The 12,221-nt window shown below is 44.0% G+C and overlaps 2 protein-coding genes across 6 annotated transcripts in view; one reads left to right on the forward strand and one right to left on the reverse strand.

Moving 5' to 3' along the window:
• Positions 1–12,221, reverse strand: part of RUNDC3B (RUN domain containing 3B) — a 297,986-nt gene that overhangs the window by 262,539 nt on the left and 23,226 nt on the right. The gene's annotated exons all lie outside the window — the stretch shown is intronic.
• The window catches only part of LOC100522267 (multidrug resistance protein 1-like), an 84,603-nt gene that overhangs the window by 71,788 nt on the left and 594 nt on the right, over positions 1–12,221 (forward strand). Inside the window, 5 exon segments of the mRNA XM_013989589.2 lie at positions 1,260–1,416; positions 2,123–2,171; positions 2,174–2,319; positions 8,745–8,951; positions 11,491–11,637. Of these exon segments, the coding sequence (XP_013845043.2) occupies positions 1,260–1,416; positions 2,123–2,171; positions 2,174–2,319; positions 8,745–8,951; positions 11,491–11,637 (706 nt within the window).

Raw genomic sequence — 12,221 nt, forward strand, 5'->3', positions numbered from 1 at the left:
TGTAGTTTTCAAGATGACTTGAAAGAAGATTTAAAATTTCCCCTCAGCATCTTCCTGACAAATGATATGCAGATGCTATCTATAATTGTTACCAAAAGATGAGAAGTGGGAGTCATTGGTACTTTGATCAGATAATTATTTGATCTATTGCTCAACTACCAGCTTAAGTATTCTGTTGATGGATGTGGCTGACTCTTGAGCATTTAGACTCAGAAAAAAATCAATCTTCCAAGTGAATGATTGTCTGAAGAACAATTCATTTTATTATTATCAGTATTATTATATATTTGCATTTTCGGCCATCCCGAGGCATATGGAAGTTCCCAGGCCAGGAATCAATCCAAAAGGATGTATATTTTCCTTCAATTTAAAAAGGAACTTTTTAACAATAGCCTTCCTCAGTCATATTTCCTAAAACAGAGCATGGAAGGCAACTTAGGGGAAGTGCCCTGGCTCCAACAGTGAGAGCCAGACTTGATGTCCTGTGAGGTCCCTCCCAACTTAGAGATGCCAGGATTCCTGTGTCATAGATTAAGGATGTTGATGCCTCTTGTGAGCAGCACCATATTGGGTTCTTTAAAGAGCTCCGTTTGGTGTATAGCTCACAGGTTTTCTAAGAATCGGATGTATTTCCAGCAAAACTGTCCAAACCCATTATTGGTTGGCAAATAATGCTGCACAATCACCACCCACCAATGCCCAGTGACAATGGATAGTAAACATTTATTTGTGCCTTTAAGTCTGTGGGGCAGTCGGGCAGTTTCTGCTGATCTGGGTTGTGTGTGTGTGAGAGAGGGAGAGAAGGAGAGAAGGAGAGAGGGAGGGGGGAAAGAGGGAGGAGGAAGAGAGGGAGGGGGGAGGGAGAGAGAGAGAGAGAGAGGGAGGGAGAGAGAGAGAGAGAGAAAGCATGCAAGGTCCCGAGTCATAGGCTTGGAAGTGGTGACAGCCACTTCCGCCACTTCTTAATCGCCATAGCAAGTCCAAAGGCCACAGATTCAAAAGGTAGTAAAAAAAATTTTCCACTTCTTAAATGGAGGAGCTACAAAGTCACATTACAAGAAGGTGAGGACACAGAGCTGAAACATGAAGCCCTTTTCCAATCAATCAGTCTATCACACAGATAAAAAAATGAAAAGAGTTTTGTGTTGTCTTTATTTTTTGACTGATGTGATTGAGCCTGTGCTCTCTGGTTGTAGAAGTGTCAACTTTCTAGTATTGCAGTCATAACTCTTGGCACATTTTGACTTTGTTGTGTGCAGAGTCTTCTAAGCTATTGTCTATGGTGTCATGGCCATAGGGCACATCGATTCATTTGCTCCTGACTATGCCAAAGCCAAAGTGTCGGCAGCCCGTGTCATCACGATCATTGAAAAGGTCCCTCTGATTGACAGCTACAGCACCACAGGCCTACAGCTGGTCAGTTTAAGGTTTTCATTATATAATCTGCTCCTAACTGGTGAATGAAGAGTATTTTAAGAGGAAGTTTAATACCATCTATGCTTTTTTTTTTTAATTTGCTGGTAATAAAATGAAACTTTCTAGGTCATGTGTTCATTTTAATAAGTGTTGAAAATACATGGTAACATCTAGTACTTTTGCATAACGGAGCCACAAAAAATATGGAAACACTGCCCACTTTAATCCCAGTCAGGTTTTATTATATGTAAGTTACTCTATTTTGGGGGAACACATTTAAGTGGTCACATTTGTATTGTGTTAACAAGACATGCTATCAAAACACCAACCCTTTGATTAGCAGAGGCAACTATACATAGAATGGATAAACAGCAAGGTCCTATTGTATATCACAGGGAACTACATCCAGTCTCCTGTAATAAACCACAATGGAAAAGAATGTGAAAAAGACTATATGTGTATAACTCAATCACTCTGCTGTAGGGCAGAAATTAACACATTATAAATCAACTAAACTTTAATAAAACAAATTAAAAAGAAACACTGACCCTTTTAGATCTTAGGTATTAATTCATTTTAGTAGTTACAAATGAAGACTGATTTTAATACAAGTTCACTACCTTCTGACACCTGGAGTAGAGAGGTTTGGCTATACAATGAGCTTTTAGGATTGCAGCAATCCAAATTACTGCTATTCTGATTTTAGAATACCGTGGAAGGAAATCTGACATTTAATGAAGTTGTGTTCAACTACCCACTCGGCCAGACATCCCAGTGCTTCAGGGGCTGAGCCTGGAGGTAAAGAAGGGCCAGACCCTGGCCTTGGTGGGCAGCAGCGGCTGTGGGAAGAGCACGGTGGTCCAGCTCCTGGAGCGGTTCTACGACCCCTTGGCTGGAAAAGTGGTGAGAACACCTTCTTTTTCAGCTCTTTTCAAGTTTTTTGTCTATAGGCCTGGATGTATTTAATTCTCATGGATAAGCCCTGGTTTTACCAACCTTTCAACAATGGTTGATATCCTAGCTTTGGTCTCTGCATTGTGTCCACTGCCCTAGCCAATTTCTCCTGCCATTCTCTCAACACTGCTCTTCTCCCCTGCTCTGCAAGCAGCCATTTTACTACCTAACCCCCTTCCCTTGATTGGGTCTCAGTTGCCATGAGAAGATCCAGGAAAAATCAGTCACCAGAAAGACAGAGGAGAGGTACAGAGAGAGACAAACAGGATGGCAGCCAGGGATGGGAAGGGTTTCAGCAAGAACATGGTCAGCAATGGCAAGTGCCATGGAGAGATGGGGTGAGATGAATGCTGAAAAGACATGGTAGGAGTTGGCAGTTAACGGGCTGCTTTCTGACCTCTTTAAGTTTTGTCAGTGGAGTGGTGGTAGTAGAAAACGGTTGAGAGTGGCAGAGGTGTGGTTAGCAGGGGAAATGGAGACTAAATGAGAAAATCAAAGGAGGAGTTCCCTGGTGGTACAGCAGGTTAAGGATCTGCATTGTCACTGTAGTGGCTCAAGTTGGATCTATTTCTGGCCCAGGAACTTCCACAAGTCATAATTGTGGTCCCCAAAACAAAACAAACAAAACAGAAAACAAACAAACAAAAAAGAAGATCAAAGGAAAATAAGAATGGGGAGGCAGAGCCCAGGTAAATGTTGCAGATGGGGAATCTCACACATTTTTATAGCTGAGGATGAGAGAAAACCATTGATGAAGAGAGGACATTGAAACACTTTCTAAGGAAAAAAAAAAGCAACATCCACACATTTGGGAACAGATAAAGAATACAGAAGGATTCTGTTATGTTTCTGGAACTAAAAGTAAGTTGAGGGTCAAATTTGTTCTTGCAGCTTTCACTAAATCTTCAGTGAGTTCCTGTCAGGGGTGGCTTAGGTATTAGGAATGAGATAGGAGTCTTGAAGGGAGTAGTGAAATTTTAAATGACTATAATGGAAAATAGGAAGAAAATCAAATTGGGAAAGAAAAGAAAATAGAGGAAAATACTTTCATTATGTCAGCACTCAGTTACAGGTGCACTCAGAGGTGATATTCAAAATACTCAAACACTGGAATGGTATAGACAGTGCCCAACCAGAATGGACACCTGCTTTGTACAGTCATATTGATGCCAACCAGCTGCATATGGGTTCTCAATGAACTGATGATTGATATGAAAATAGAATTTTCAACCTTTAGTCCAAGGCTCTTTTTGCTTCCCCAGGGTAATCATATTAAATGCTTACTTTATTCAAAGACAGTTATGCATTTAATCAGTCCATTCTTTAAAAGTTACACCCTAATTTTTACTACCTTGTTTTATATTTTCTGTGAATTCTGATTTTTGCTGTTGTTGTTGCCACCCACGGTGAATGGAGCTCCGTAGCCAGGGATTAGATCCTATCCACAATCTCAATCTAAGCCACAGATATGGCAACCCAGGATCCTTAACCCACTGTGCTGGGCTGGGGATCAATCCAGTGTCCCAGTGCACCCAAGGTGCCCCCAATTCCATTGCGCCACAGCAGGGACTCCGTGTATTCTGATTTTATGCTTCATTTTTGTGATTTGAATTTGACCTCTCAGTGAAGACCTTGCTGACAAATGAAGCAGTCAGAGGAGAAAATGTTAGCTCTCAGACACTGAACATGGTCCTTAACAGACATTTTTTTTTTTTTCTCTTCGGGCTGCTAGGCAGAAATTCCAAGTCCAGGGATTGAACCCTTGCCAAAGCAGTGACAACACCAGATCCTTAACCTACTGCACCACCAGGAAACTCTTTAACAGACATTTATTAAACAATGTTTTAAATGTTGAGCTCCAATGAGTTATAGGGGATTGTGTCTGCCCTCAAAGATTTTAACTAAAGAGAAAGGGCATATCATTCCATGAGTTAGACTGAAGAAGCTAAGCCCAGAGTGTAGGAAATAGAAACTGCTCTAGGTATTTTACAGAGATACCTATTTAATAAGGGGAATTAAGTGCTTACACAGTCATTGGAAAGACTATTAGAAGTGAAGAAAAAGGAAAAAGGTAAAAGTCAGTTACTCCAGTCCCTTGATATGTGAAAGGCAGAAACGGAAGAATGAGGAAATGAATGCTGAGTACATAGGACAATAATCTCAAGACCACACTGGTCATGCTGTGAAAACATGTTCTCACCTGTTGCAGGAATACAGTGCTTTGCTCCTCTGCATTTGCACCACAGCTTTGAAATACTGGCAACCGCTGCATAGCAGCCAGGCTTCTAAGTGCAGGTGTCCTTAATAAACACTAGTAAATGTGACAAGTTTTGTTTATGAACATTTATGACCATTAACTCAGTAGGTTACTAGTGATGAGTTCTTATTGCCACAAAAAAAAAAAAATGAGTCTGGATTTGAGCATCATTTGATCATAAGAGCTAAATCAGGGACTTGACCCTGAGGTCAGGAAATCCTTATGACCATCAGTGAATCTCGAATCACATTCTGAGAATTACTAATCTGAACAGTGGTTCTCAAACTGGTGTGCATCAGAATGACTGAGAGAGTTACTAAAGCCCACAGCCACCCTGGCTCTTTCATGAAGGTTAGGGCCTGGCCTTTTTTTTTTTTTTTTTCATAATTTTCCCAGGTGATTCTCATGCCGAACATAGTTTGAAAACCACTGAACTGGTAAGTTTGAAAGGTTTATATCAAATTGTGGAGCGTCTTGAAGCTATGGAATTGTTCAGAGTGGAGGTGTCAAGCTGTGTGGGCCTGAAGGTTGTACAATTTCCAGGATGCTACGTAAAAGAATATAAAGTTAAGAATAAAAAATTAGGTACAAAAGTGAAGATTTACTTCAAAGGGAAATAAATCACAGCAAAATATTGAAACCTTAAGGAATCTGGTGCCTCATAAATGCTTACCCAAAGGCTTTTTGACTGCAGCCCAGCCTCCCTCCCACCCAGAACACTGTTCAGCTCCCAGCATTTACCTGCACTTGAGAGTCAATTAAGTTCATTAACGTGGCTGAGACGCACTCTGATTTGAGTTTCCCTGACCTTTCTTTTCTCCCCTTGCCAGCCCACCCTACCCTCCACTGCCAGAGTCCTTTCTGTAGAGGGTGCAGTTAGAAGCCTGGTGTGTGGGTATTACTGGGTGCCTGGGCTAAGATGGTAGCTTTCCTCTTTTGAGGCAAGACAGAAAATATCTTTCAATTCTGTGATGCTCGTGTTGCCAAAAACCCAACCTGTGGCATGTGGATCTGATCTGAACTCCCTCAGTAACTAAATGTGACCTTATGCAAGTGACTTAACTCTGCTCATGTCCTCATCTATAAAATGGGGACTAAAAACCACACCTGCCTCACAAGCATTTGATGTGAAGATTAAATAAGAGAGCACACGAGGCATACTTATCACAGGACCTAGATTATAGTCAGTGGTTTTTTTTTCTTTTATGGCCATCGCATGGCATGTGGAGTTCTCAGGCTAGCGATCAGATCCAAGCCACAGTTGTAACCTTCACCGCAGCTGAAGCAACACCAGATCCTTAGGTCACTGTGCTGGTCTGGGGATCAAACCTATATCCCGGCGCTCCAGAGACACTGGCGATCCCGTTGAGCCACAGTAGGAACTCATCAGTGCTTGATATTTTATCTGTGGGTTATTTCAGATTAAGTAGCAGAGTAATGCATACTTGATTGTTTGCATTTCTGAAAGTAGGCAGTAGATCTAATTGTGCAGAATAGTGACAGCTTGTCATTTTGTTGTTGTTTAAATTATTCACCATTTGAATTTGGCCTTTCATTGCTATTGCCCATATGTTACTTTCCTGTACATCTTTATTGAGGCCAGTATCTTTTGAGGAGTGTTCATTGAGTCCCCAGAGTTCCTTGGTCCTCTTTCAGACTCCCATCCACTCCTCAGCCACAGAAGCTCTCTGACTTCACCTGGCTCCTAAACGTTTTCCCTCAGGAAAGGATTCTTCAGTGAATAGGGGTTTTAAAGTGTTTTCAATTGCTGTGCATGATGTGGGCATGAGGAGGTCCAAGAATCTCACCATATTCAGTGTGATGGAGAAACTCATTAAAACTTGTTGAGACACAACATTTGTCTGATTATATTAGGCAGTACCTATTTTTGTCGCAGGGGTATAAGCCTGGAAAAAATAATTCTGTTAAACTATGCTTTCCTTAGATTTCAACTTTCACGGCAGTGTTCCATCTAACAAGACCTGCCATTTTGCCACATCCTTGCATAGTTTTTCCTGCCTCTCTTCATCTACTTTCCCCCTTCACGTAACACTATGAGGAAGCCTGGAGCACAGATGCTTGAAAGAGTCTCCATGGCAACTGGGCTTGTACTAATAAGGTCATGGCTGTGTTTTCCATCCATCCTTGCACCTGCCAGCTTCAAAAACAGAAGCTATCCTCACGAAACAGTTTGTACCCTACTCCTAGCCAGTTGTCTCCCAGAGGCAGCAAGCCAGGCACACGGGATTCAGAGGCTGTATATAGTTCAGAATATACTCATCACCACTATTAGAAAAACTGAGTCACTGATTTCTTCCTTAGGGAGGATAAGCAGTTTTCTCACTTGTGCCAGGGATCTCTTGCAGAACAGATCTCTGGGGCAAACTTATCTGCATCATAGATGAGGATTTTTATCTACAAGGCTGTAAGAGGCACTCTCCAGGCTTTTGCAGGATAATCTGGGGTGTCAGGTCACTAGAGTAAGGGCAGCCTCTCCCTCCTACTCCTTTGCCTCAGGATTATACATTTCCCCATCCTTTCATCCACCTAGACATCTGTCCATATGCTGTAGTTCCAAGTACATCACACACACACACACACACACACACACACACACACACACACACACACAGAGTTCCAAACTGCTGACTGTCCTTTACATGCTCTGTGCCCAGCACTGTGCTAAGCGGGGTCCATACATGATTTCCTTTAATCCTCCATTCTGTGGGTTTAGGAATTATCATCATTCCCATTTTACCCTCAGGGAAACTAAGAGGAATTAATTCACCTTCCTAGGGTGAACACCTCTTTAATGATATAGCTGGCACCCTTCCACACTCACTTGTTTCATTAAATGGGTGCATTCCATTCCTCAAAAACCTGATCCTAACAAACAGGTCAGATCAGAAGCATGACCTGCAAACCTAGTATGTGGTCATAGCAGTTAGTTATTTCCAGTGTAGTCATGGCCACTTTTCCTGTGCAAGAGTAATACATAAGGATCAAGATGCGGGGCTATACCCAGGAAATAGAATGCATTTTTATTAGCTTCCTGTGGCTGCGGACACAGGAACAATCACAACATATTCAGTGGAGTAAAAGAACATAATAAGTTCTAGAGGTCAGATAGCTAAAGTAGATCTCTGTTAGCGAAAGTCAAGGTGTCAGCAGGGCTGAGGTCTTTCTGGAGGCTCGAGGGGAGGATTTGCTCTCACCTCTCATAGCGTGTGGCCCCTCCCTCCATCTTCAACACCAGCAATGTTCATAAGTCTTTTTCATATTGTACCACTGCCATATACACATTTCTGCCCCCCTCTTCTGGAGTTAAGGACCCTTATGGTTATGTTGAGTCTACTTGGATCCTTATTTTGAAGTCAGCAGCTGAGTAACTGTAGACCTTAATTCCCTCTTGCTACATGAACAATAGTCACAGGTTTCATGGGTGAGAACATGGATATCTGAGGTGAGGGGGATCATTATTACGCCTACCACAGGCCTATGTCAGCAACCAGGGTTAAAACAGACAAAACACAGGAATTCCCTGGTGGCCTTGAGGTTTAGGATCTGACATTGTTATTGGTGTGGCTCGTTTTCACAGCACTGGTGCAAGTTCAACCCCTGGCCCAGGAACTTTTGTATGCTGCAGGCACAGCCAAAAACAAACAAAAAATAGAAGAAACATGACAGTTCCCCAAGGCCTATGATTATGACCTTATTCAAGGAAACTTGACAATCCAAACTAAAAAACAAGAAATGTCTCAAAATTACTTGGCAATTTTTTTTTCTTTTTTTACTGCCACAACTGCAACATATGAAAGTTCTCAGGCCAGGGGTCAAATTGGAGCTACAGCTTCTGGCCTATGCCACAGCCACGGCAACACTTGATTTGAGCTCTATGACCTACCCTGCAGCATGTGGCAACTCTGGATCCTTAACCCACTGAGCGAGGCCAGGCATCAATCCTGTATCCTCACAGAGACAACCTTGGGTCCTTAACCCACTGGGCCACAAAGGGAGCTCCTCACTTGGCAATTTTAATGTATGGAATAGTAATATTAATTTTGCTGAATTCTGAATGTGCTGGTCCTGAAGTGGCTCTGTGAACGCTTGATTTCAGCTAATTGACGGCAAGGAGATTAAAGAACTGAACGTCCAGTGGCTCCGAGCACACATGGGCATTGTGTCCCAGGAGCCCATCCTGTTTGACTGCAGCATTGCTGAGAACATCGCCTGTGGGGACAACAGCTGGGTCGTGTCTCAGGAGGAGATCGTGCAGGCGGCCAAGGAGGCCAACATCCACCCCTTCATCGAGACACTGCCTGATGTAAGTCTCTCTCAAATGAGGTGCTTAGGAGCCTGTGGCAGCCTCGTCACTGGGCTCTCATGGGTTGGTTCCCAATGGTGAAGAGAAATGGGCAACCAGAACCCACACCCAGCTGTACACGGGCATCTGGCCACACTTCCTGCCCCCACTCGATGTACCTGCTCACCGACTGACTCTCCCTGGGAGCAGCCTGACCCATGTCAGTCCATACATGTGGGAGGCCTTTCCCTCCCAGGCTGAGTGTAGGGCCCACAGAAGCAGGTGTGGCCCTCCCTCCCCATCGCTCTGCCAACCTTCCTTCCTTCCCTCTGCCTCCCTCTGTGGATCAGGCCAGGGAACAGGACCCATGCCAGAAGGAAGGCTCTCTGAGTATGGCTGAGCCATTGGAGTGACCGTGGTGTTGTGTCATCTCTTGCCCTCTTGCGCATTTCGTGGGCCCCAAGTTCTGCTTTTGGGGTGGATCAGTGAAACCTTCCCTGGGCTTTGGTCCCACAGATGCCCTCTGAATTCCTCCTTGGAAATTAGATAAATGGGAACTTTCCCACTCTCACGAGTCCTACAGGTCCAATTTTTTTTTTCCCCATGCCTATGGCATGTGGAAGTTCCTGGGCCAGGGATCAAACCTGCAGCACAGCAGAGACCACGCCAGATCCTTAACCTGCTGGGCCCCCAGGAAACTCCTCATAGATCCTGTGTTTCTGAAGTACATGTAGCCCTCACTTATCCACCCTGCCCCCAGTATTACTAGTTATGTTCTCTACTCTAAGGAAGAGCCCTCTAAAAAATAAAATGCAGTAGCCTCAAACCAGCAGAGAAGTGAAGGATGGCAGTGCCTTATGGCCTCATCCTTCCCAATATTTGCTTTTCTAGAGGCTCTTATTTGGATAACTGATGTCACCCCATCATAGGCCCCAGGAAGAGGATTTGTCCCTCCTTTAACCTTCTAGCCTGATTGTGGATAACTGGCCCTTCGCAAGGCTGGAACATTTTAAGTGTATAACTTTAATCCCCTTTACTAATGACGAAGTCAGTGTTCCCAAAGTCTGGGTGCTGATCAGCACATCGGCATCACCTGGGAACCTGTGAGAATGCAGATTTCCAGGCCCTACCCCACACCTGCTGATCAGAAACTTGAAGGTAGGGGTCTAGCAATCAGTGTTTTATTTACTATTTGGCTGTGCCCATGGCATGCACAATTTCCTGGGCCAGGGACTGAACCTGTGCCACAGCAGTGATCCAAGCCATAGCAGTGACAATGTTGGATCCTTAATGCATTCAGCTACCAGGGAACTCCTAGCAATCTGTGTTTTAGCATCCTGGCTGATGCTGATGCAAGTGAAGTCTGAGAACCACTGGGCTAGGGGTTAACACAGATAAATAGAGTAAGTGTTATCTAGCTTAGATATACACCTTGTGTTAGTCTACCACAGGACCCCAACTCTATGGGCTCTGTCACACAGCACCACTGTAGACACCGTGATTCGTTTCCTCAGTGTCTAGGCATGGAAAATCCTTGAAGTCCTATTTTCTGTCTCAGGGCCCATTTCTTCCCTGGAGTGGTTTGTACTAGGATTTACATCCCACTGCAGGGGCTGGTCTAGTTGCCTCCTCTCAGGGTTACAGCCCTGCCTTTACCTGCCTCACGAGGATCCATATGGTAGCAGTGCAGCCTGGCAGCCCCTGCACGTGCATAGGACATGCTTTGGTGCTCCCTGGCAGCTGCAGTGCTGGGGCGGGCCTATCCTAGGCATCTGCTGACACCTCCCCTCGGCTCCCTCCCTCCCATCTGCAGGTGGAGACCTCTATGATGACTGCTAAAGAACTAGGGTTGCCACAAGCACCAGGTAAACTGGAGTTCCTTCTGTGGCTCAGTGGCTTATCTTTGCAGAGGTCTGGGATCAATCTGCAGCCCTATGCACTGGTAAAGTATCAAGCATTGCCACAGGTGCAGTATAAGTCCCAGCTTTGGCTCATATTTGTTCCCTGGCCTGCAAACTCCATATGCTGTGGTTGTGGCTACACCCCCCAAAAAAGAAAGAAATGGCAAGCAAAAGTAGGCACCCTATATAGATCATGAATTCTAAATTGAAACTCTGGGAATTCCTATTGTGGCTCGGTGGGTTAAAAACCAGACATATTATGGATGAGGATGTAGGTTCGCTCCCTGGCCTCACTCATTGGGTTAAATATCTCATGTTGCCATGAGCTGTGGCATAGGTCGCAGACTCCGCTTGGATCTGGTGAATGCAGAGCTGCGGCTCTGATTTGACCACTAGCCCAGGAACTTCCATAGCTGTGGGTGTGGCCCTAAAAGCATACACACATTTTAAAAAATGCCTCATTTACACTAAAACATAACTTTTAATGCCCAAATGTCTATTTTCAAGAAAAGAGGTCAATTCTGCAATTTAGAGCTTTGTTTTTATTGTTTAATTCTCTATGCACCCGTTCTTAGCTTCTGAACATAAACTTTGTGTTCATGGAATTGGTTAGAACTTCACCAGTTCTACTTTTTATAATAACTAAACCCTCTTTACAGAAATATAACACCAGAGTGGGAGACAAAGGAACGCAGCTCTCTGGGGGCCAGAAACAGCGCATTGCAATAGCTCGTGCCCTTGTCAGACAGCCTCTTATTTTGCTTCTGGATGAAGCTACATCGGCTCTGGATACACAAAGTGAAAAGGTAAGCATTTAAACTGGACACATTCACAATTGAATTAGTTGTCCTTAAAAATGTATGCTTCTGTCTTCCACAGTAGAGAAGAGAACTCAGCCAGATATGTTGACTGTTGCTTTGTGGGGCGGGGGGGGGAGCGCTACACTTTCTGTGGCCATCCTTCAAGAGAATGGTGACGAAGCAAGGCAGATTAGTCTAATGGCACTTGGGCTCCAAAAGACAGCCCTGGATCACTTTGTAGTGACCTAAGAAGCTGCATTCAGGAGGCACAGTCTCATTTCCAGTGGTAGCATCTCCTGAGTCACTATATAAAGAAGTAGAAGCCCAGTGCAGTGTTATAAGCTGATTCTACCCTAAGGTAAATATTTGCAATTGCTTTCAGTTTGAGGAAAAAGTTAGTAGTCTGGTATCTGAAAGACACGCATTCTGAATTTTATCTTCAAAATATCAAAATTCAGGGAAACTGTGTTTGGCCTATGCTCAGGCCTCTTGGATTTACTGTAAGGATAGACCTGAAGGAGGCTGCATGGTCAGCATACTGCTAGAAGCTTTTAAATGACTGGATGGGCTGTATTTACTGTCATAACTTT

The sequence above is a fragment of the Sus scrofa genome, chromosome 9 (genome assembly GCF_000003025.6).
Source record: "Sus scrofa isolate TJ Tabasco breed Duroc chromosome 9, Sscrofa11.1, whole genome shotgun sequence".
In the NCBI taxonomy this organism is placed as follows: domain Eukaryota; kingdom Metazoa; phylum Chordata; class Mammalia; order Artiodactyla; family Suidae; genus Sus; species Sus scrofa.